General features: G+C 50.8%; 1 protein-coding gene across 2 annotated transcripts in view; it reads right to left on the bottom strand.

The window, feature by feature from the left end:
- Nucleotides 1-1,852: 1,852 nt before the first annotated feature.
- Nucleotides 1,853-25,153, bottom strand: part of Arhgef7 (Rho guanine nucleotide exchange factor 7) — a 108,706-nt gene continuing 85,405 nt past the window's right edge. Inside the window, exons 13-22 of one of the 2 annotated variants that reach the window (XM_059244662.1) lie at nt 23,126-23,212; nt 20,856-20,934; nt 20,575-20,714; nt 17,753-17,977; nt 15,961-16,054; nt 13,345-13,434; nt 10,711-10,887; nt 3,700-3,799; nt 3,389-3,443; nt 1,853-2,194 (exon numbers count right to left, since the gene is read on the bottom strand). In XM_059244662.1, the coding sequence (XP_059100645.1) occupies nt 2,072-2,194; nt 3,389-3,443; nt 3,700-3,799; nt 10,711-10,887; nt 13,345-13,434; nt 15,961-16,054; nt 17,753-17,977; nt 20,575-20,714; nt 20,856-20,934; nt 23,126-23,212 (1,170 nt within the window). In that variant the 3' untranslated portion in view covers nt 1,853-2,071. The remainder of the gene's footprint in view (nt 2,195-3,388; nt 3,444-3,699; nt 3,800-10,710; nt 10,888-13,344; nt 13,435-15,960; nt 16,055-17,752; nt 17,978-20,574; nt 20,715-20,855; nt 20,935-23,125; nt 23,213-25,153) is intronic. The other variant, XM_059244663.1, reaches the window with a different exon arrangement.

Below are 25,153 nucleotides of genomic sequence, written 5' to 3'. Positions count from 1 at the left end.
GCTGTGTGCCAACACACCGGGTTCCTGTAGTGTCTGGATGCCCTGGGCATCCCAGGGAAGTAGGGGGATTGGCATGAAGTGCACACGGGCGCGCGGACAGCAGATGGGAGAGTACAATGGAGCTTCAGAGGCTGCTACATGGCAACATGGTTCAGAACGGAAAGTGCTTCACATCTACAGGAGAGGAAATGGCTTAATCCCCCTCATCCCTTGAGAAACGGAGGGGTAACAGTTGGTGAATGGCGCCCTGGGTTGTTGGTACCAAAGCCCCACCCGGAGAGACTCGAGGAGAGAGAAACGGGTGTGTACAACAGGGTCAGTTTTTAAAAAGAACTGCTCTTGGATGCAGATTCTCGCTCTCTGGAGAGCCTGGAAGACGCTGGATCCACAGAAAGAAAAGGCAGCGTGTCTAGACGCAGCCTCCAGCCACCCTGTCAGGGCAGGGATGTTAGGAACATGAATACTCATGGAATACTCCAAGCGAATCATTAAGGCAGGTCTGTAAGAAATTGTCCTGGGGCATGGACGGTGACCTCAGCGGTGGTGAGGCCTGTGGCAAACGTGGTCTTCCTTACCCTTGGCGGAGGAGCTGCACAGCAGCCCCAGGCACCTGTCGCCAGCAGTGGAGAGATGCAAGGAGTGTTGTTCCTGAGTTAAGATCTCCTGTGACAGCAACACACTGTCGTCTTTTGGGTCAGCAAAGTGCTTGGGAAACGAGGCTTTCCAAAAAGAAGGAGGACCCCTCACCGTTTCTCACCCAGCACAGACTGGTAGAATGCTAACTGGAGTGGGCGGAGGCTCTGGGGAGAAGTCTAAGTGAGGCTGGGGGTCCTGACAGACACAAACCACAGACACTGCACCCCGTCAGTGTGGAGGAAGAAGAGAAAACAAAGGGCCTCTCAGGGCCAGCTCAGAACTGCCACACAGGATGGGGGAGGTCCCGGTCCACACGGGACAGGAGTGCTGGGGCTGGTCACATCCCAGGGAGAGGCTGTGCTGAAGCACTGCAGCCACACCGTCACTCAACACCTTTCTACGGAGGCGTTCCTCTGGCTTCAGAACAACCTCTTTGGAGGAAGGAAGCAGACAGCTGAGGTCACTGTCACTTATTGCCAAACCAGAGGCAAGCCCTGGCCAAACAGAAAACAGGGCTTCTAGTCCAGGCTACCTGCCTTCCAGGGCCTGCCTGGGCCTAGGGAGGCAGCAGAGCAGGGAGGGCATGGGCACAGTAGGGCACAGTCCTGTGGGGCTTCCACTGCAGCTCAACTGCGGCTATGTATTGCTTTAGTCTTGCTCAGAGGGGAAGGAGGGCTTTCAGTGGCCTGGACAGATCAGAGCTCCTGGCTGACAGCAGCCTGCAGGTCCAACTCTGCCCGGCAGCACCGGCTGGAGAATATGGAATAAATAACACATCTATATACAGGGTCTAGTTCTCTCGGCGGGAGGGCCAAGCTGCACAAGGCTGACCCACTTCTCTACACTGTGACACATTCCTGTGACCCAGGGCCCAGCCAGGACAGGGCAGCAGGAGCGAGAATCACAGGTAGAGAGCAACATCACCTTCCTAGAATCCATGATTCCCGGGCACAGCCACAGGCCTGAGACTGGAATACTGCAGTTAAGAGGATGGTGACACAAAAGGTCACTGTGCCCAAGCTGGGGCTCCTGACGGCACCACAGAGCCTGTGCCTTGTAGAACAAGTCGGCCGCCCAGGCATCTGTCTCTTCACCCTTCTGCTCCCAACACTTCGCGAATCCAACTTCAAATCCTTGTGGCCAGAAAGGCAGAGAAGGAAATCCTAGTAAGAGGGTTAGCCTGGTCACATCGAGGGTATGCGTTCAGAAGTCAGTATTTACAAGTACACAGATATGCTATTTATAGATTCAGTTAAGTCCAAAAGCCAGAGGCCTCTGGTCAGTCACTGCATGGAGAAGTCGGCAGACATGCTCAGCCCAGGCCTCAGTGTCTGTAACTCACATGTAGCTTCGTCAGCACCAGCCTGATGAAGACCACCTGCCTTAGTCCTGAATGTCACTGTGCTTGGGCCTTGACTGGGAGCTGGTCTTCGGCCTATAGATTGGTCTCATCCCAAGCAGGGTCATTCATGTTCTTTAGAACCTTCCTCACCAGCTTCTCCAGGTCCTTGCGGGCCCTCTGTTCCTCCTCTAAGGACTTCTTCATCTTCTTGTTATCCTACGAACCAAGCATGACAGAGGTCACGCTAAGCATCCTTCCTCTTAGGTAGCCCAGGTTGGGAGCGGCTGGCCGACAGAGCTGAGTCACATACACTGAGGTACACTGGGCAGTCTCCCACTTCCACTCATGAAAAGACAACTTGATAAAACGTGCCAGAAGGAAGGGGCTGGAGACAGTGACAAGGCCAATGTCTACAGACCTACCGCCAGCATTTCTAATTCCCTTGTCCCATCAAATGCAGAAAGGAAGCAGCAGCAACTGAGGGAACGTGTCAGGAAGGAAGGAAAGCGTGCTGCCCCGAACCCAGGGGGGAGGAGACAGGCACCTGTGTCCAGTCGCCTCACCCTCAGGACACTCCAGGCCTCCCTCCAAAGTCCCTGCACTGCATGCCAGCCTTCCAACCTGCCCACCAGCGTTGAGCATGCACACCACACACCAGCTCAGCAGTGCAAGCCGGACAGTGTTGGATTCCCAGAACCTGCACACAGACGGAAGCAGAGAGCCAACCGTACAAAGCTGTCCTCTGACCTCCACACATACGTGATGGCACGTGCCCTACCCAACATTATAACAAATAAAATAATAAAGTACAACTTGAAGGTTTAACAAAAACACAGTCACACATACAGCTGGCTAGACACCAATGTCCTGCTGTCCTGGGTTTTTGAAGCCAAGTAGCCAGAGGCACCCAGCAGGGTACTCTAACGGGCAGTACCACAGATTACTCCAGCAAACCCTGAGGTGGCTCACATCTACACAGCAGTGCCAAAGAAACAAATATTTCCTGGCCTGTTGCTCCTGTACTTTTAAATGATGATTTAGAGAATTATTTCAGCTTTTAGATTTGTTTTGCTTTACACGTATGGGTGTTTTTTCCTGCACGTATGTGTGTATAATGTGCATGCAGTACCCAAAGAGGCCAGAAGAAGGCATCAGATAACTCAGGACTGGAGTTAATAGATGGTTGTGAGCTGCCTTGTGGATTCTGGAAATTGAACTTGGGGCCTCGGGAAGAACTCGTGCTCTGAACTGCTGAGCCATCTCTGGCCCTTGCCTGTCACTCTTAAGTAAGGCTGGTGGCTTTGTGATTTCTTTTTAATCTACAATGAGCTCCATGTTTAAAACAGTATTTCCCTTTTTCTCCCATTTAAAAAAAAAAAAAAGATTAAAACTAAAAACTGGTTGGCGTACCTGTCTTAACTCTTGGACTTCATCCTTTAATGCGTACACTGTGTCCACGAGGCTCCTGGAACAGGAAAGAGTAAGCACGTGAAAGGTGGTGGAACACCAAGGATGCAGGCTGGCAGGGCCTCCGGGGCTGCTGACTAAGTCTTCTTATCGAAATTCCTAACTTCAGAGCAGCCGGACTGGGTGCCTCAGGCTAACCTCCAGTCTAGGCCATCACCATCAGTGACCCCGCACCCTCCAGCAGTTTTAGTTAAGACTACCCCACCAACGGGCAGGGGAGGGGAGCCAGCCACACAGAAAAGAAAATGCCTTACTTTTCCTCTATCACGGTCTGCCCATTGCTTCTGGTTTCTTCAACTATAATTTTTTCTTCTTCTGGAAGCAGCACTTGTGGAGCAGACTCCTTACGTGAACCTGGTCGTTAAAAAGAAAAGTCCCATGTGAGTGCCGCGGCAGGACCAAGGGAGGGCAACTACTGTGCTACACATCCCTTAGACACCCAAGGCCAGTGACTACACATTAAAACCTTTGACCAGGTTTCTCCAGCTGTCTGCTGGTGTGGCCAACCAAAGCATTACAGAGGAAAGAAAACGGCAACAGAAAAAAAAAAATAAAACGTAAAAATAGCCTCTTTTACAACTTATTAAACTCTTTTAACTACAGAAATCTCTAACAGCAAGTACATTAAAGGTCTGACCACACCGCACTCAATACACAACCAAAATTTAAACCATTAGATCATTCCAGAATCGCTGGAGAGACCAGACCAGGAAAGAACGCATAATTCTTGTGCTTATAATTGAAAAGCTCTTAGAAATTACAAAAAAGTTGAAGGTCTGGAGAGGCAGCTCAGTGTTAAGGGCTAAAATTAACAACGGAAACATCAAGGAAAGACTGTATGTGTTCAGTTACGTCTATAGCATTGTAACGCATCATTTTAAAAAGTGAAATTTATGGTCTGATCACTGTGAATTCTCTCACCCCCTTGAACACACACAGCTTTGAATGGGAAGGAAAGACAGTTCCCACAGCATCAGAGGCACACGGTCGTGGCACAGATGCTGACTGGTGACCACCTCATGTGACATGCACTCTGCAACAGACCCTGGCCTTGCAAGGGTAGGTACCAGGAAGGGTCACACACTGTGATGATGATGAGCATCTGCTGCTGAGCACCACCACCAGGTGCAACCAGGAGGAAGGATGGGTTCTGCCGCACAACAGGTTCACCTGCTCACGGCTGTGCTTGTCTGCACACTCTTCTGAGAAAAGCATATGGCATAAGGTGGCCGGCTGTGGAAATGGCGCTAACTCGCTTTTGTGTTTCCGGGGTGCCCTTTCTATGATTTCCTGAAAGCACATCAGGTTTTAAGGAGCACTTCTTGTGCACCCTTGTTGGCACGGAAACCCTAGAACAGTGTTTGGGAGACGGCACTGTGGAGAGCAGCTTTGCGGCACTTGAACCCAAGCCTGTGTGTCTCTGAACAAACTGAGGTGAGTCACTGCTAAGCTGACAGCATGGGTTTGTGAAATGTCCCTGGCACATGGAGCTAGCCATCCACCAGGGCAACCATGGGGCCTGGGGACTAGCCTCAGGTACATGTCCCCAGGCCATCTTCTGAGTATCTGCCAAGTCTGTTGCACTGGAAGGTGCTGGATCAAGCCCAGGAGGAGAGGGACTGGAAACACCCCGGGGAGCTCAGGACTGGCAATCCAACCCTGTCTGTGTCACACGGCACAATTTTGCCCATGAAAGAAGTAGGCAGAGCGAGGTAGCCCAGCCTTGAATCCCATTGAGTAGCTGAACCGTTGTCAACATCCTAGTGTGCTGAGTACACTCACATGTTACTTTGTGAAAGACTATCTCAAAGATGGCCATCCTACTCTTAGAGGGGGTTACATCAATAGGCTCTGGTGAGGCCACACCATTTATCTTTTCCTCAGTGCCCCCAGTCCTGGAGATGCAGGGCTCCAAGATGCAGTTCTAGAGAGGAATGTGTTTTTAAAAAACACCAGCAGGCCGACAATGTCAGCCCCACCCCAACCCATGCAGGGTCCAACTGACAGGCAGACGTCCCTTCAGGACAGCCTCCTTGACACAGCAGGAGCCCACTCGGGCTCTTTCCTGTTGAGCACTGACAGACATCTGGATCACTCGGGGATACGAGAGGAAGCACCACGCATGAGGGCAGGTGACAAGTGTCTTTTAGAAGAGGTGAGTGCATGCTCACTGTGCCCAGAAAAGTGAGGGTCCAATGAGTCAGGTGTTTGAGCAGCTGGACCCACGCTCCTCGGTGAAGAGCGCAGCCAGGAACAGCACTTGGGTTAGCTCCGCAGGCTTCCCACTGGTATCCAGTGCTCAAGGGTACTGCTTGGGCCGACAGCTGGGGGCTGAGCTGGCGCCAAATTAAGAAGTCTCGATGACTACTCTGTCAAAGCAAACTCAACAGAGGCTTGAAAGGAGCAGCAGGTGAGAGCGGAGACTTCAGAACTGCACCGGCAGCAGACGACACACTTCCTTTCAGTTCTTTAGTCTTTTCTCACGGGACAATTTGTTTCTAGCATTAAAGCGTCCAGAGTGCGTAAGTGACACGCAGGTGTCTCTGCAAAGCAAGGAGGAACCATGACACCCACACCAGACTGAGGACACTTCCCTGGGGGCTAACCCTGCAGTTAATCTTCGGGGCTCCATGGACTACTTGGAGTTCTCTACAGAGAGAGCTGTTCTTAGAGGCACACAGTCTCACAGACAGCTCTTAGCAACCAAGTCGGCCGTAAGTACAGCCCTTGAGGTCCACTAAGTGACACAACGGATTTAAGGAACTAAAATTCCATGACCTCAGTTGTCAGCTGAAAACACGTGGCAGGGCCTTGGGGTACCAGGCACCCAAGAATTCCAAGTCTAAGGATGGGACCGTGTTCCTGGTAGAAGGGACTAGCTGCTCCAGCTTTGACAGAAGCAGGGGAATAGTCGCTGGAGGTCCTGACAGCGAGTCATGGGCCTGCAATGGAGTCTGTTAATCTGTGGACAGACGTTGCTAGCTCACCATGCAGCCTTTCAACGAAACAAGGAAGCATAGCACAGCCAGGTTCAGAAGTTGGTAGACTATTTTAAGAATTTTAAATTTTCTCAAAGACATTTCTTAACACATTATATCTGAAATATTCTTAGTGGCATCATAGCACACTGTTCTTGAATACCTAACTCAGAAAAATCATATAACCTCAGAACTTAAAATCCCATCACAGGAACTTAGATCCACTAGCAAACTGAGAGCCGTGTTTTGCAAGCTGTGGTCTCTGGGGAGATGGAGTCAGGATCTGCGGTGGCTGCATGCAGCCTTCCTGGAGGTTCCCAGCACACTGCTAGAACACTGTGGGGTTTGGGAAAGGCCAGACTTTGATTCAGTCCACCCAAAGCTGCTCATCTAAGCGACAGACGGACTTCTGTGGGCTTTATGGCTAACAGTGTGAGAAGTGCCAGGTGGTCCCACAGCCCCTTAAAAAAACTATCACCCTACCCTCACTGTTATGATTTCCATGTGCAAGTGGAGTAGAAACAACACAGGGATGACAGAGAAGACTTCACAATCGGCCCCAACCTAGACTTCTTGGCTGGAATCTCCCCAACAAACCGGCAGGCAGGTGTGTCTTGCCAACCTCAAGTCCTCTGAGTAACGGCTTACAAGGTCATTCTTTGAGAACACTGGCATGCTGGGGATGCCAGCAGGCTCTAGGTCCTAAGGCAACACACACTCACAGATGTGATTCAAGACTGGGAACATGTTCGAAGCAACAGGAACACAAGAGTCAAACACTAGTAGTCTCAGAATCCTGTCCTGCACTGTCAAAGACCACCAGGCTATGGGCCTCAGTTGAGAAACAGATCTAACCAAGGAATCCAATTCAGAGCAGACTGTGCCTAGGCTGCCATAGCCAAGGATCACTCCAGGGCACTCCCTCATGCCAGGGACCATGGGGTGGCATACAGCTGTGAGACTCAGCAATAACCACGTCAGTTGTGAACTCATACCCCGTGTGAGGTATGTTAAGTATGTGGGCATGCACATATGTACCTGCACCCAAAGCAATGACTAAGTCTGTCTCCAAAGAGCATCAGCCATCTGGCCAGTGCCTGAAACACTTGTGACATGCTCCTACCATTTACTAAACTCAACTGACACTACTTTCAGGATGCAACCAAGCATTACCCTTAGAGATCTCTTCAGTAGCACTCAAATCACACTGCTGCACTGTCTATGGGTCTGAGACCTGGATTAGCTTTTCCATAGAGGAGTGGCTTTCTCTTCTCAACTAGGCATGCACTTCACAGAACAAGAGGGAAATGCTGGTCCTGGTCCAAATGAAGGGCTTAAAGGCAGAGTTTCTTTTCACCTGTGAGAGGGGAATGCTGTTTCTGAGGACAAGCTTTGCAAGAACAGGGAAACAGGAAGAAAACAGCTGGGCCTGGAGGTGCATGCCTTGGATCCTCCCTTCTAGGGAGGAAGACGTGGACAGAGCTCTGTGAGTTCAAGGCCAGCCAGGGCTACATAGGAAGCCCCTGCCTTGTACTATTTAGAATACATCTCACCTAAGAAAGCACCAGTCCTCTCTCACAGCAGCCAGAAGGCATGCCCATAGAAGATGCCAGCTTGAGAGGACGGCCATGGCACACTCAGCTTCCAACTATGCTACTCCCCTCCCCCATGTAACAAATATAAAAGCCAAGGGCTAGCAAATGCAAAATTTATTTCAACTGTACAGAACAGATTTCTTTTTAAATATAAAACAGACACTTCATTGCCATATGCAACCACAGACAGTAAGCATACTGTACAATACAATGCAACATTCAGATATACATCCAAGTGAGTTTTCAAATGGGAGTCTGGTACTAAAATGGCTTTTCCCATTCACAGATAAAGAGCACAATATATAGATTTCCCCAAGATCTTATACCACTATGTACACATTATTGTGTTTTGGCAATTTTATGCCGAACACAGGATTAACGTAGCTTAGTAAAGACTTGTGGCGAGGACCAGTTAGACAGGAACACTGCTGAGCCACCTGCAGACGGCCCGGGATGGCTTGGACCTACCTTCTTGCTCAGTCTGTATTCTTCCGTATCACACTCACTGTACACGGCTTACAGAGCTGCAGAAACGTTAGATACTATCAGCATGACTACAGTTCCACAAACATAGAAAGGATGGCCCCTCCAGTGCTGTGTTCCCTCTGCCACACAAGGACCATCTCCTGTGCCTGTGGCACTAACACACTTCTAACCAGGTCACAAAAACGATGTCAGACATTCAAAACAAACGCAAAGAAAAGTTTGGGCTGCTGTTCCACAGCATTGGCCTCAACAAAAAAAACAAAAAAAAACAAAAAAAAAAACAAAAAAAAAAAACAAAAAAAAAAAAAAAAAAGGCCATCCAAGGGCTCTGACTGGTACGAAAGGATCCAGGGCAAACCATGAGGACTGTGCTTCACAATACCGACAGCGACTGTCACTTCTCTTGTGTGAAAACCTAAAGTACAGCTGTGCCTCCCTGTTGTACCACACCGCTTAGGACAGGCAACCCGTGCTAAGGTAAGGCAGGGCAAGCAGCCTGGGGCAGTTGGCAGAGACAACCGCGGAGTGGGGTATGACAGCAGAGCCGTTTCTGTCACTGTATGAAATCAAATCAACACAGACATTGCATGTTTTGTTTTTCAAAACTCCCATTTGCTATTTGGCAGAATCTACACAAACTTCATTTCTACTGGAAATTAATACTGGGTGCCAGTTTGAAAAGCTTGCTCCTTGACTTTCTTACAGAAGTCCAAACTCTTCAGGGGGCACGAGCAGCTCTGCAGCCACGAGGAACAGACAGACCTGGTGTGGGTAGCTGTGCTGCCCAGCGGCCCCAGGCCATGCCGCCCGCCCGCCATGCACACGCCCTCTATTGGCAGCAGCAGGCCCCAGCTCCCAGGGGAGGAGCAAAGGGGACACAATACTGGATGCGCAGGCTTGGCAAGGAGGGCTAGGGGTCAGAGGTCATGGCCACTAGAGCTCATCCCCTGAAGGATGGAAAGAGCACCCTGTGGCACCGTCTCTGAAGCAGATGTCAAGGACCACCCTGTAGACAGCGCTGCCAATCAAGCAACGGCCAGGCGGGGTCTGCTGCTGCAACTGAATCAAGTCACACTCGGCTCTTTCTCAGTGCAGTGGAAACTCCTCACCACAACCCCGGGGGGCTAGGGGCTGTCTCCCAGGCCAGCGTATGGGGACCTACTCAGTCTTTGAGACTGCATTGGAATGAAGTACCGGGGTGAACTACAGGATTGCTGGAAACAGAGTTTCACTGCAGCTGCTGTTCAAAGCTACAAGGTGCGCGTGGCTCTCACAGACAGCGAAGTATGGACGTGGGGCAGCCAGGCTGCAGCCAAGCCAAGCACTCAGCCAAGCACCTCTCTGAACGCAGCTGAGCTGTACGGGCAGCGACCAAAGCTGCTGCCTCCGAGGCAGACTCGATGGTGCCTCATACTAGCCATTACTGCAGCTCAGGGAAGTGTGGTGTAATAGTGGATGTCTCAGCCGTGATGGGGAACTCACCTTTAGAAGGGGAGCTCTCACCTCACAGCCATGGCGCACACATGAGAAGGCACAGAGCAGTGGGTGGAGACAGATTCCAGACTCTGCTCTCAACACCCAATGGTACCAGCCCTGGTGTGCATCTGCCAGGCACGGAGTCCATGTAGCATTCTGCACCATCACCAAAGCAGCTGTCAGCCGACTCGGGGCTTCGGTTATAGACACTCCTCTCAGCCTCTCCACAGCTACTTGGTCAAGTGCATTATACATTAAAAAAAAAAAACAAAAAAACAAAAAAACACCTAGATCCCTATGTGTAAGGCTAGAGTCTCCTCCGTTGTGGCACTTGGACGCAAACCTATGCGGTTGCATAAACTAGAAAAGTGTCCATACGGCTGTATCCAAAAGGAAGTGAAACAGTTGCTACATGGAGAATTAAAAAACCGAACCTCCTGGGGCTTGTATAAAACACTCCCTAATGGGAAAAGCCCCTCAGGTGCAGACTCAGTGGACCCACCACCTCCCTCCAACAGGCTGCAGTTGAATGCGTTCTCAGATTGGCAATTGAGCCTCCACTAGGTACAATGGGAAATATCAAGACACTCTCCAGAGTTGTTAAAATATCACATCAGAGAGACAAGGAACAGCAAGAAACGTCTAAGAGAAGCAGGCTGCGATACAAGCATTGTTAAGAAAGGCTCAGTGCGTTAGTTCTGGTGAGAGATATATGAGCAGCAGCTCTTACGGGATGCAGAACCCATTCTGTAACTATGGGCTGTCCATATACTGTCATACTCAGAGTCTTCCGAGAGGTCTGAGGGCTCCAAACGAGAAAGGCTACTGCGACGACCCAAGGACTCTAGACTTGATTGGTCGTCATCAGCCAAGACGTGATTATGCATCAGGTCAGTGCCTTGCCATGCTAAGACGGGATGGAGTGACAGGTGCGACAGGCAGAGGGGTGAGGAGGACGGACAGGAAGAGCCACAACCAAAACATGGAACAAAAGCAAAAGGTGATGGGAAGAGAAGGGAAAGAGAAAATATTGTTACAAAACAGCAACACGTTTGCTTCTCCTCATTAACTGCTGGGTTTCTACAGTGAACTCAGCACAACCCTCAGAACAAACCCAACCAATCACCTCAGTGAGCCTGTCACGGTCCTACTTCAAAGGACTCACTGTATCTCAGCTAAAAACTGTACAGTGCATTCACGTCCAAAACATGGTTCTCTAACACCTGGCAATTAGCCAATTCTATCAACACTCTTATTTAGGGCATAATTTATAAAACGGTACTAACCGTGCGGTTAACTAAGCACTAGTCCCTATTCTGAAAATGATACACTAAATACAAAACCCCCTCACCAGATTCTGTCACTTCCTAGTGATCCCTTGCCGAGGCATCAGACACCAGCAGCGGGAGCCTGAACTTACCGTGTCAACCTGCCCCAGCACCAGAATCTGAATGCGGAGCAAAGGACAGAGTGGGTCCCTGTCACCTCCCTGATGTGGTTCTTTACCATCAGGGAGACGAATACAAACTGGCAATGCCACCATGGGAAAGGGAGGTGACAGGAGGCAGTGGCAAGGGAAAGGGGCAGAACTCCATGCATGGTTAGCAGTGTGAGCGTGAGCTGGTCAGCAGCTAGGTGGGCATGCAAGGCTGAATAGGGCTCCTGCAGGGAGAAGCCGCAGGTAAGCCTCAGCAGCCAAAACAGGCTGCGTTCCAAGTCGTGAAGGCCATTCCTTCTGAGACAGAAAACAATGCCAACTGTGCTCGGTTTGCAACATCCCCTTGGCATCCAAACACGGACTGAACAGAGCGGAGCTTTGGGGAACAACAGATCAGCCTTCTCAAAACGTTTGCGAGGCACTTACTGTGGAAGTGTGTTCACTATGAACCCATTTCCAATGCCCTCATCAGCCACATCACCTGTCCAGCACAGACTGTGCCCTGTCCTGTGCCGCAGCATCCGGGCAGCAGCCATGCATGACTGCACCTCTGAGGCTCTGGGATGCAGGCTGGGATGCAGGCTGGGACGCAGCATGTCCACGAGAGCAAACTCAGCACAGTGGGCAGAGCTTTCCCTGCCTGGAAAGGACGGACGTACAGAGCAGGGCAGGCAGGAGGGGCTGTGCACCAACTACAGGCTGCCCTACTCAGGCCGCCCAGGCAGGAATACGGCCTATGCCACACTCAGGAGTTCACAGATCTGCCAGGTTCATCTGAGATTACAGGCTGGGGAATTCCTGTTTCAGTTTAAGCACTTGAAAGGGGGGTGACTGATCTAAAACCACAAATCCGAATCTATAAACTGTTGCTATGGTTACAGCCTATCACAACACAATTATTGTCAATTATGGAGATGTAACACTTTAATTATATTTGTGAGTTAACATTCAACCATCCCAATACATATCACATGTATACATGTCACATGGCTTGCTGGGGGACCAAGCCTCCCTATGGCTCTCCCACTCTACTAATCAGTTACAACAGGTTCTATCCCAGAGATGGCAGGGACAAAAAGGGACCTCGCTGACCCCTAACAAGACCTTAACGCCATAAGCAGCCAACAGTGCGGTGCCACAAAAACACTCCAAGTGGAAGAAGGAACGTCCAGTCACTGGCAGTGCCTCCTGGGGCCTAGCCTGCTGCACGAGCTGGCAGAGCAGCAGGCGACTTGACAAGAGTTGAGGTGGCTGAAGAGTCCCTTCCCCACCTCTGTCTTTCCAAGGCTGGCCAGACACAGATCTGAGCCACCCTGCAGGTGTTAAAGAAGAGGTGGAAAGGTGTCTCTCCAAAAACTGGCGTGGAGAAGGGGCAAGACAGGAGACCCACAGCAAGTGGTTTCTATGCCAAGCAACCAGTTCCAAAACAGGAAAGAGGACTGCTAGGCTCCACCTGCCCATCAAAGGGCCGTGGCCTCTCAGTCAGGCAGTACTCCTGGATGCTGCCACACTGTAGACCCCACCTGTGGGGAGTTAAGAGCAATAACCACCTGGACTCTGCCAAAGAAATTACCATTGTTTATTTAAAAATATTAAAAACAAAGTAAAAATTTTAAAGATAGAAATATGGCTCTAGACTTGAATTTTAGATTATTTTTAAAAGCTTAAAAAAAGCCCCAGGAACACCATCAAAGAGTAAACAAAGGGACCCCCACTGCCTTCTGCATGCCGCTGGACAATTAAAGCTTCACAGACGATGCAGGCCCCACAGTGGACGCTATCTAGAACACAGCCCTGGGGCACACTGTCATGCCACTGCTACGCTCCTGAACGCTCCCTCCAAAGAGCAGCTAGGTCCGTGGAGCAGCTGCTTGTAGACTGCGCCGCGGCCCCCCCCCCCCCCCGGGGGTGAAGAGGGACACTCACTTGAGTTCAGTGTCTGCCTTGTCTTTGCACTGGTGCAGTAAGCCTCGATGACCTTCAGGATCTGCGCATCTTCTTCCAGAGCAGCTGTGCCTGTTCGGAGACATGGGAACCCATCACCACTCCACATACATCCCAGAACTATGCCGGCAGTTAGGGTGCCAGCCTTCGCTTTCCCACTGGCTAATTTTTTAAGAAGTTATAAATAGGTATATTAAAGAGCTTTTAAGGTTTTGAAACTAACACACTACAAAGGGTTAGCAGCATGACTCTGTAGAGTTCTAAACCCCTCAGAAAAGGTCCCCCACGACACACCAGAAACAGCACGAGACTGGAATACGCAGCCCACGGAGACACGTAACCCACGGAGACACGTAACCCACGGAGACACGTAACCCACGGAGACACGTAACCCACGGAGACACGTAACCCACGGAGACACGTAACCCACGGAGACAAGAGCAGCAAAAAGACACCAAGTCTCGTGAAGAGAGGAAGTAAGACTCAGCCAAGCAGCCCGGTTTCACAGACTGGGCCTCCACACAGTGTGGACAGGAAAGCTGTGCAGAGTAGACAGGAAACTTCTAGAAAGGCAGACCATAGGCCTTCAAAGAGACATTGCCTCTGACCTAGGAATTCCCACTCAGACACTAATGTAGGAAATTTACCATGCCAAGCACAGAGGCACCTCAAAGCCCTGCCTTCAGTGTGCCCCTGGGCGCCACCTTCCTCTCCAGGCAGAGGCCAGAAGAACATGTGAGGCGGTGGGACCAGACACAGCCCCTCAGCAGCACCACTGTGTTCAGAGAAGGGTGACCCGTGGAAGGGAACCACTTGTCCGCTGCATTCTTCTCTTCTGGTTCTCCCCCAGGTCACTTGGCTATGTTGTTTTTTTTTAGGTTCACCTACTCTAATAAAAACACAGAAGACTACAAGGCTGATATTCTCATAGCTGTAAATAATCGTGCCTCAGTAACTTTTATGTATGTATTTCTTTGAGACAAGGTCTCACTATGTAGCCTTGACCAGTCTAGAACTTGCTACATAAGCCAGGCTGACCTCTGAACTTACAGAGATGTGTCTGCCTCAGTGTCTTGAGTGCTGGGATTAGAGGTGTGCACCACCATGTTCAGTTCTCAGCAACGTTTTAAGGAAGTAAATTGTATATAAGGCAAACCGAATCTTTACTTCAAGACAGTGGACTGCAGTCCCAAAAGCTGAAAGCCCTAAACTCACCACCTGGAACATGTCATTAGGCAGGTTCCCACAATGGCTATCTCAGAGAACCCAGGAGGCTGCAGCAAAGGCTTCCGTTCCCTCTGGGCAGCAGGAACCACCTTCAGTCAGGTGTGCTCTAGCTGGCTGCTGTAACCAGCTGCTCTTTCCACACTTGGGTGAGCACATGAACGCCGCACCAGGGCAGAGAGCCATCAAAGGCAGAAGCAGAGGGCAGGCTCGCTGGGTCCACAGCCATGCCAGTCAGTCTCCCCCTGCAGCAGAGGTTCTGCTGCCGCCATTCCCTCAGTGTGGACTACCGCACAGACTGTGCATCCTCCTGGCCTTCAAGCTAACACAACTCAGCCAGTCAACAGAAACTCTAGGGGAGTGAGGTTTGCTGGGCACCAGTCAGGCCCAGGTCCTTGGTCTGGCACACCATCCCTAACCTGCTGGGACTTCTGGGTAAGGACACAGGCACTAAACTGCCTCTCCTCCAACCTCCGAGCACATACAGTTTTCAGCTAGCCCAGACCTCTCTCATCATCAGAACCACAGGCCCACTAGCCACTCAGTCCTGCCTCCAGGCTTGTGTCTCCCCAACGTAAGTCCACCCTGCCAACTGCCCTCTACCTATGCACCCGTCAGCCGGCTGTGGCCCCTCGGCCTCCCCACCCCCACCAGGAGGGGTGTTGCACCTGGAAGCTGGGCACCGCTATCTGTGTCAACCCTTGAGCAGGCTGCAGGCTGCTCCTCAGCCTCCTCCGTCTCCACCAACAGAGCCAACAACACAGGCAGCTGGCTGTGACAAGTGAAATGTTTCTAGCACTGATCCACGTCTCCTGGGGCAAATCTACCCACCTGAGGACCAGTGCTGTGGACTTGGCCTTCACAGCCTGTCTCACAGCTGGATACAAAGCAGCATTTAATGTCTGCTAGTGACTGCAAGTCTGACCAACATCCCTGTCCCAGCACCCCACATGCCAGGCACATGGAAGACACACGGCAGATACTTGTTCAGTAAGGGCCACCAGACCCACCTGAGCCCAGCCAGACCTTCCTAACAGACAAGCCACAGGTGCGTGAACAGATTATAGGTCTGCGGGGTGGAGCAAAGGTGGCAGGAAACCACAGCCCCTCAGAGATGTGGACTGGACACTTCCTGGGCCTGGAGTGGGGCTGCAAGAGCTGGGGACGGGCGGAACCAGAATGAGGGGTGTGAACACAACAGAGTCTTACAAAGGAGAGGGAGGTTGGTCGGTAAGGCCTGCTGCACTCTGCCACCTACTTGTCAAGGTGCAGCCCAGCTCGCCCCGTCCTGTACTATCACTATGGGAAGGTCCTCCCTTCCACTGCGTGGCCGAGACCCACGAGGTGGCCACGCTCCCACAGGTGGGCACTCACTCTTGCGCACAGCAAACTCCTCGTCCGAAGGCTTCCGCTCGGGCTTGCGCTTTGGCAGCAGCTTTTTCATGGTCTTGGGGCTCTTACTAAGATCCTGGGGAGACACCAACGACAAAACATGCTGACGGACGGCAGGAAACCGGCCGCACACCACCAAGCACCTCCCACCCCCATCACCAGCTCTTCTGCTGCTTATCTCTGCCAGTGCCAACACGGACCCAAACCAAGAGCCAAGATGACGACGTTTCACCATCCCTCTGTAACACTCCTCAGCTCTGATGAAAACCCTGTTAACAGGACTGGACCCCACGCATCCCACACGAGTAAGGCCTCTGCTGAGAAAGAGAAAGGACAGGTGGCCCACACGCACACTCCCCACAGCCAGGGCAGGGCTGTCCACTCTGGGGTGTAAGTGAAAGAAAATAGGTTATTTAAAAAGAACAGAAAGCAAAGATACCTTCAGAAAAATATACAAAATCCCAAAGTTAAAAGCAAAGGAAGCAGGCAGGGAACCAATGGCTAAGCACGGACTAGTGGAGACAGGACTCGCTGGCCTCTCTGTGCTTGCCTGTGTCCCGGCTCTGAACAAAGCAGAGATAATGTCCAACAGCATCTTAGCATCTTTCCTTTAAGGTAAAGAGGAGTGTGCGTACAGCACGCTGGATGAGGGTTCGACAGGAGCACATGAGGTGGCACAGACCTCCGCCTCCACGGCGGCCACTCCAGTGCAGGTGAAGCACTTCCAGGGCAGGGCAGACTTTTACAGCTACCTCCTCCGTCTTCTTTTGTGGTCGCTGCTGCTTTGAGATGGACGGTCTATGGAGTCCTAGCTGGCCTGGAACTCACTACAGAAACCAGGCTGGCCTCCAACTCAGAGACCCTCCTGTCTGCATCTGGGGTGCTGGAATTAAAGGCGTGTGCGATCACACCCTGCTTGACTTCGTCTTTGAAACCTCTCTCCTTGTGGCCCATGCTGGCCTCAAACTTCCTACGTAATAGAGAATGACCTTAGACAGAAATCAGTTCCGAAAGAACCCTACTGTGGACTCAAGAGAGCACCCCTTGAAATACAGGAGCACCTACCAAAAAGACCCTGTGCACACTCCATTCTCTCTTTCTCGTACAAGCCACCATGTCCAGGCTCGCACTGACTGGCCGGTCACCTGGCTTCCTCTCACACTCACCAGAGCTGAGCCTCCTCGGGTGGAAGCAGGGTTAGGTGGAGCGCATGAAACTGCAGACACTTAGTGAAGACGCAAGTGTGCTGGGGCTACACTCGGCATGCGGGAGAGGGCGAGCGTGGGCTGGGGAGGGCGCTGCAACCCCTCCAAGGCCAGGAGGCACTGCCCTCAGGGCTGCACCATTTTCACCTGCTCTTGACCTCCAACAGCCCCAGGACTCTAGGACCCATCTGGGAACAGCAGAATGGCATGCAGCAGGGGGAGGCCCGAGCAGCCTCCATGCTGACGAGCACCTCGGGCTCGGTGCCTCCGGGGCACCACCCCTCAAGTACAGGCACAGTATATCCCAGTCTGAAGGTGGTACACGCCCATCCTATCACATGTAAAGGTGCCTCCTGGCCCTCGCAGCAGAAGGGGATGACAGAGAGCAAGGCCGAACCCTCTTCTCAGTTCTGAAGGACTCACTGGGGTCCTCATGCCATAAACAGAAACACAAGACTTTCCTTTCTGAACTCACTGAAGTGACAAATGGAGCTCAGTGCGACCCTCCCACCCCAGATGTCAAGACATGCTCACTGCAGCTGGCAGTCTGAGTGGCTGCAGGACCTCACCTCCTTGTAGCAGAGAGCAGCTGAGGGCCGGAGGGGAGGTGCAGGCCGCAGGCAGCTCAGGCTCCAAGGCTTGGGGGTCTTCGGAGGCTCCAGGGGTCCCCAGCTGATGGTGGTGTGGGGGGTGCCATGGTGAGAGGGGTGGGGGAGTGTGTGGTACGCAGGCGTCAGTGCCACAGGCTTGCTGTCCGCGTGCTTGCTGGATGGAGTGATAGGATGGGAGGGAAGCTGCCAGGCACAAAAGCAAGAGCAGAGAGAGCATGAGATGGGTGAGGCCCCTGGAGAAGCCCTAACCACACGGCTCTAACCCCTCGCTCTACCATGCTGCCGAGGGTTCTGGGCAGGACATGGAGCTGAGAGATCCACACTCTACACAGGTTACAGCTGGGATGTCAGTGTGTAAGAAAACTAGTATGAGCATCACAACTTCCAAACGAACGAATGGAGCATGATGGCTGACAGTGGGCCGTCCTCTCGGAAATACACTATCACCTGCTAACACAGGAAGAGGGCAAAACCAAGGGCAGGGTGAGGAGAGAGCAATTTTCTTGGGGCACAGCAGCCAGGCCCATCCTATCTACGGCTCTTTCCTGTTTGGGCAAACCCAATTGCCACAGAACTGTGTGAAGACAGAAATACAGACCATTTGGCCTACATAGAAAGATGTTAATCTCTAAAATAAAGGTATTTTTCTCTTAAAAATTCCAGCTTGTTTGAATAAAAACAGTAATATGAAATCTGACCCTTCAGTGGGGTATGTTATTAATAAGGTTTATAGTCTTAGAAAACCCCAAAACCAACCACACTGACAATGAAATGAAAATGTTAATAAAGTAAGTGTGACTCAAATGCACCCCTGGATCTCACACAGCTGATGCAGTTAATGCACAACCACCAGGATCTGGCTGCATAACTCTGGGAACTGAATGCTGGTGAGGTACAATCCTAAGGTTTGAAGGTTTGTGAAGGTTGTGGCACCCAAAGCACCAGGTCACTCACTAGCTGCTGGCTCGTGGCACATTACAGACACTAGACCCCTACAAAACAAGCTTTCTCAAAACAAGCAACCCACAGAGGAGAAAGCTGTACCCCATGCTCCTTGTAGCAGTAAAATGGTAGTAATTAAACACTGGCTTGGTTCTCCTTACTTGGAAAAGAGTAACGCCTGATGCTAGAAGGAGAGATTAATTGATGCTGGACAGAACTGGATCCCAGGCAGAAAACACATAGGCCACCAACTGCAGGGGAACATCAGTGCTTCTACACTAGCACATGAGGCAGCCACCTTGTCCTAGCAGGACTCCACAGCTGCCCATGGCAGGCTATTTTCTGGCTTCCACTACATGCCATCAAATGCTGGGACACCAAGTGCCCGGACATGGCAGTCTATGTGACAGGTGTGAGGAACCTGACTTCACTCTGCTGCTCTGTACACACTCACTCAGGCAACCCATGTCCCTGGGATAAACTTACCGCTCAAAAGCTAAGTGGTTTTTACTTTTTTATTATTTTGACGGCACTGGGAATTGATCCCAGCACCTTGCAACGTCAGGCAAATGCTCTACCACTGAGCTACACCCCCAACTTCCAGCCTTCTCTTCAGGATCTTTTATTTTGTTTAGTTTTTTGCTTTCCTAAGGCAGGGTTTCTCTGTGTAGCCTTGGCTGTCCTGGAACTCCAGGCTGGCCTTGAACTCACAGAAATCCTCCTGCGTCTGCCTCCTGAATGCTGGGATCAAAGGCGTGCGCCACCACCGGGCTCTATAGGACCTTTTGAAGTAAGGAGAAATTATGGAGTGCAGCCTAACAGACTCAAGTCCTAGCTAACACAGTAAGGCACTGAAGCTCCAACTGCTGAGACAAGACAGCGGATCCGAACACTGGAGCCTGGTGTGAGACCAGGAGTGGAAAGAGAACCACATGGTAGAGCTGTGCTCTTAGGTGCCATGATGACCCGCTGCATGAAGGTGTTGATGGGAAAAAAAATGAACTACACAGCAGAAACTATCACAAGAGTCACACAAAGAAGGGAGAAAAATCTATAACCATACACTGTGTCAGCAAAGGTCATTTTTGAAAGGCTTGCTCAGTTTTTCAACAAAAACGGTTAAGTTTTAGGATAACGCCAACTTCTCAAGCAAAAATGTTCACACCAAAGTTTAAACACCAATGTTGATGTGTTCTGAAATCTGTATCTCTAAAAAATCCTAACTGCTGCTGAGTTTTTATTAAGTGAAAAATAAATGATTTGGAGGGAGTTGTTTTCAGTTTTGTTTTGTCTCTGTTTGGAGTCAGGGTCTCAAGTAAGCCAGGATGGCCTTAACATACAGCCAAGGATAACCCTGAACTTCAGATCCTCCTGCCCCAACCTCCCAAGTGCTGAGAAGACAGTCATGTGCCACCATACCCAGATGATGCAGCAGGCACTAGGAATCCAACTTTGCGCTAAGGAAGACCTCCACCACCTGAGCCCAGGCCCAACCCCAACGCTATCATCCTTAAAGTCAGTCAGGAGCTCTGTCTGATGCCTTTGTAACCCCACTACTACTTCTCATTGGGTTTTTTGTTTTTGAATACATATATAAAGTTTTAAATTCTCAGAAAAATCCCCTACCGGCCAGTGGCTCCCAGGGTGCAGTGAGAGCCCTCTGAGGTAGCTCTGAGCATCACTGAGCTAGAGAGCATACCCGGAAGTGTCTGTGAGGCGGTCTGCTCTGTGATGACAGCTGCAGAAGCAGGAGGCAGGCTTGAGAACTCCTGCACCACTGACAGCCCAGCCTGGGACACCACTGTGAGGGCCAAGAAAGGAAGCTAGGCGGCTCTTACTGTGTGTGATGGCACCGAGTGGGGCTTGATGGTGGGGTTGCTGACAGACGTAACCTTTGTCTGCTTCTGTAGGTGGTCCACCCATTCATGCAGGTCCTGCTGGTTGTTGCAAGACACCAGAATCCGCTCGATCATGCTCCCTAGAGAGGAGAAAGAGGTGGAATTACAAGTGAACGCACACAAGCACATACAGACACCCAAACCTGAGGCCACCATAACCCTCAAGGACTGCCTGCTCCCCTCACTCGGACACAGCGTCTGCACAAGCTTGGGCACATTACCTGATATCTCAAACGCATTCCTGTGGTTCTCACTGTCCTCCAGTTTTGTGATTGTCATTCCTGTCGTTGGTAGCTTTCCCTAAAAGAGATCCCCCAAACAATTAATGCTTTTCTAATAAAGAAGGTGACATGAAACATTAAATGACTTTACACATGGCAGCAGAACCATGTGTACGAAAGAGCTACCACCTTAAATAATGATCAAACCACGGTGAAGAACCCAAACTGGCAAAATGGCGGAGTATGACACAAAGCAGGACTTTCATCCAGTTGGCCAGTCAGTGGGCAGAGGACAGAAGCCAGTCCTGCTCCAAGGGCCGCACTGCAGCAGAGCGCACACGGCCTCACAAGAAAGAGGAGTTCTGAGTTTGAGGCCCAGCTGACGAGACAGAGACAAGAACACACAGTGACAGACTGTGCGTTCTCCTCTGTCAAACAGAAAACACAGGAGCTCACACAGGGGCCATAGGGTGCACAAGCGGCAGTCAATCTGTCTGTAAAAACGGGACTGGGGCTCACAACAAAGCAGGAAATGTCAGCTGCAAACCGGAAGGGAACAAAGCTCAGCACCCAACAGCTTTCTTCAAACCACACGAACTGTGACACCTGGTGGCCAAAGACCACATCTTGACACAGTCTATGGGTTCGGGGCCCAGGAAACAACTGTTAGCCAAAGGCAGGACTTTACCAGCAGGCAGGATAGTACTCGTGCTAATAGGTTTTTGTCAACTAGCTACAAACTAGGGACACCTGGGAAGCAGAAACCCCAGGAGGAACTGCCAACCTCCCAGTAGTCCATAGGCAAGCCTGTGAGGCATCTTTCTTGATTGGTGACTGATGCAGCAGGCCCAGCCCACAATGGGAAGCACTACCCTTGGGCAGCAAGCCGCACTGCTCCGTAGACCCCGCCTCTGCCCCCGCTTTCCTGCCTTGACTTCCTCGAGTGACAGACTGTGATCTGGACAGGTAAGCCAAACACCCTTAACTCTCAGGTTTCTTTGGTTACGGTGTAAACAGCAGTCCAAAGCAAGCTAGGACACCTGCTGACCTGGGCTCAGGGAACATGGAGCAGTGTCAGAACCTGACAGGAACCCCTGCTATGTGGCAGTGGAGGCTGGAGAGGCTGCCAATGTCCAGCACTGCACAGGACAGTTTCCCCACCTTGTGCCCTACTCCAGGTTAAAACACAACACCCACTCCAAACAGCCAACGGCGAAGCTGGGAGCCCAGCAGACGGCTGCACTTCACCTCCAGGTACTGGGGTTGCATGCATGCCCGTGGGCCAGCAGTCAGTGCTCCACCTGCAGAGATGAGCACTGGAGGTGATGACCATCACCAGGGCTGATTAGCACCAACTCAGGAACTGTCTGGAGTACAAAGACAGCATCCTGCTGCTGAGGCATCATCTCCAAGGCATGCCACAATAGATGATCCCGGCACAAGTACCAGCCGAGGCTGAGGCTCTGGGGCATGAACGGGAACCAGGAAGAGGCACCTCTCAAGGGGACTTGCCTCTCTGGCACCTCAGCCACCCGGCCTCTCCTCAGGGGGCCTTCCATTCTGAGTCTTCTCACACCTATCTGCTCTGCCATCTAGAAAGGCTCCTTGGGAACAGCAGTGGTGACAACCCTCCGGGCAGACCAAGCCACACCTTCCCCTCAGGACTCTACACTCCTTGCCACTTGAAGGCAAAGCAGTGACTGGCATTAGAGCCGTATGCGGAGGCTGGACTCTAGGAGCACCTCCTGGACCTACCTAACAGCCCCACCACTAGTTCCTGTGGCAACAAAAAGAAAGGGCCCCGCAAGCTTTCTCCTACAATCAGCTCTCAAAATCTTCTCCGGGAAATGATTAAAATACATTAAATGATGAGTTACAAAAGGTTAGATGACCAGGTGACACACCCAGTGTATTTGTCTGGGGTGCTCTATCCCTTACAACAAACAGTCTTTCTGAGCCCCCAGCACCCAGCTGAACCTGGGCTGTGCACAACAGAACATGAAAGCCCAGAGAAGCAACCTGCTTTGCAGGGACAATGCAGTCTGTGAGAGAGACCGGCACGGACTGCTCACAAATGTACACTTCTCTCCAGTCACACGGGAAGACGCAACGGAAGTGAACTCACAGGTAAGGACACAGTCGTGACGTTATAGTGCCACATACTGTACATTTACACGCACGTCCAGTATGAATCCATAAATTCAAAAGCATCCTGAAAACAATTCTGACGTCCACCACACACAACGAAGCATCAGTGTAAGTGTCCTCACCTGGTAGATGAAACCACTCATCCTGGGACTGGCAGACAACATGAGCAGAAGGCTTGGGAAGAGCAGGAGGTAGCGCTCATTCTTCTCCTGCATCAGAAAGAGCTATTCACAAATGTGTCTGGAGCTTCAGTCCAGACCCGTGGACCATACACTGTATTTCCTAATTGAGATTTCTACCAAATTATACGAGCAGTGTTAAATGCTGACAAAGTATAAGCAAGTCTACAATACCCTTCGCACAGCCAGAGAACTATAGTCAGTACAGAATAAGCACACACCATTACATTTTCAAAGCAGGAAGTGACTATGTGACTCAAGAACCCTGAGCTTGCAAGCTCCTGTGAGATGCCTTTGTCTTCTTTTTCTATTTTTAAGGTTTATTTAGTCAGGTGTGGTGGCCCACGCCTTTAATCCCAGCACTCCTGAGGCAGAGGCAGGCGGATCTCTGTGTTCCAAGTCAGTCGGTTCTATATACTGAGTTCTAGGACAGTCAGAGCTATGTAACTGAGAGATCTTGTCTTAAAAAAAAAAAAAAAAAAACTAAAGGCTTACTTATTGGTATTGTTTATGTGTATGAATGTCTTTCTGCATTGCATGTATGTCTGTGTACCACATGAGTACAGCACCCAAAGAGGCCACAAGAAGGTGTTGGATCCCCTGGAACTAGAGTTACAGATAGTTGTGAGCTGCCATGTGTGTGCTGGAAATCAAACCCAGGTCCTTGGGAAGAACATCAAGTGTTCTTAACCACTGAGCCATCTCTCCAACCCTGTGTGGAGTACCTCTGAATACTACTTGGTAACTTCCTGTTCATGTCACAAAGAAAAAGAACTTAGAAAATTTTAACGAGAGATGGGGACAGGTGGGTTCTTCAGGCTACACGAGAACTCGGACAAAATGTGAAGTAAACGTTGCTCTCATCCGTTTGATTTCTGGTTTACATGGAAAACTTAAAACACTCCTATGCATTAAATATCATTTGCTTCAAGGTAACAAAAGTCATAGAGAACACACATGTCTAAGAGACAAAAGTCCTGAGAATCTCAAAGTCAAAGAAATAGGCATGGGTCCTCCAGCATTTGAGCCATGCCTTTCAATGTGGTAAGTACAGTAAACAGCTTTCCCAAGCACGTTCTTCACAATGTCACATCCACTCAAAGGGTGGCAGGAATTGGCGGGGGGCGGGGTGTGTCTGTACCCTAAAGAAGTTGCTGAAATGAATGACCTGTTGACCTGTTATGTTCTCTTGGAGGCACACAGGCTGGGGAGTACCAACAGAAGACCTCTTGCCTAGAGGGCATGACGGCTCTGATTCTTTTTCGAGTAACACCCACCACTGTTAGGGAGACTTAGCACTTTGGGAAATGTTGCATAGTGACCTAAAACCCACCTTAAAAATCACATAGTTAAGGGGCTGGAGATGGCTCTGTGGTTTAAGAGCACTGGCTGCTCTTCTAGAGGACCCAGGTTCAATTCCCGGCACCCACAAGGCAGCTCACAACTGTCTGTAACTCCAGTTCCCGGGGATTAGCACCCTCTTCTGGCCTACACTGCACAACCTTGTACAAAAACATGCATGTGGGCAAAACACCCACACACATAAAACCATTTGATTAAGGAACAAATTTTTGAAAGATCTGAGTGTTTCAGGTCAGTGTGGTAAAAGAAGAAAGTGACAATTTTCTTACAGTATCTACACTGGAATGTGGTGGCAACACTCAGGGCAAGTTCTGCTTCTTCTCTGTCCAAGTGGCTGTGTATGTGGACGGTGAAGCTCAAGTCTGCCCCACCATCAAATGGACTACCTCCCCCAATGGTCACCCATCCACACCAACTGCCACTGGGGAGGGATGTCACTTAACACGCCAGCATCAAAGCTAGGACTCCCATAAGTAAACACTGGAATACACACAAGCCAGTGCCATAAAACACCAGGCTCCCCAAAGTGTGCTCTACCGAGAAGGCTGAGCCAGGCCACGCAAGTGTCTCTAGAGGACACCTGTACAGATGAGACCCATGCTGGTCTCT

Source organism: Peromyscus eremicus, chromosome 17 (assembly GCF_949786415.1).
Source record: "Peromyscus eremicus chromosome 17, PerEre_H2_v1, whole genome shotgun sequence".
Taxonomy (NCBI): Eukaryota; Metazoa; Chordata; class Mammalia; order Rodentia; family Cricetidae; genus Peromyscus; species Peromyscus eremicus.
This window is presented reverse-complemented; position numbering and strand designations above follow the sequence as displayed.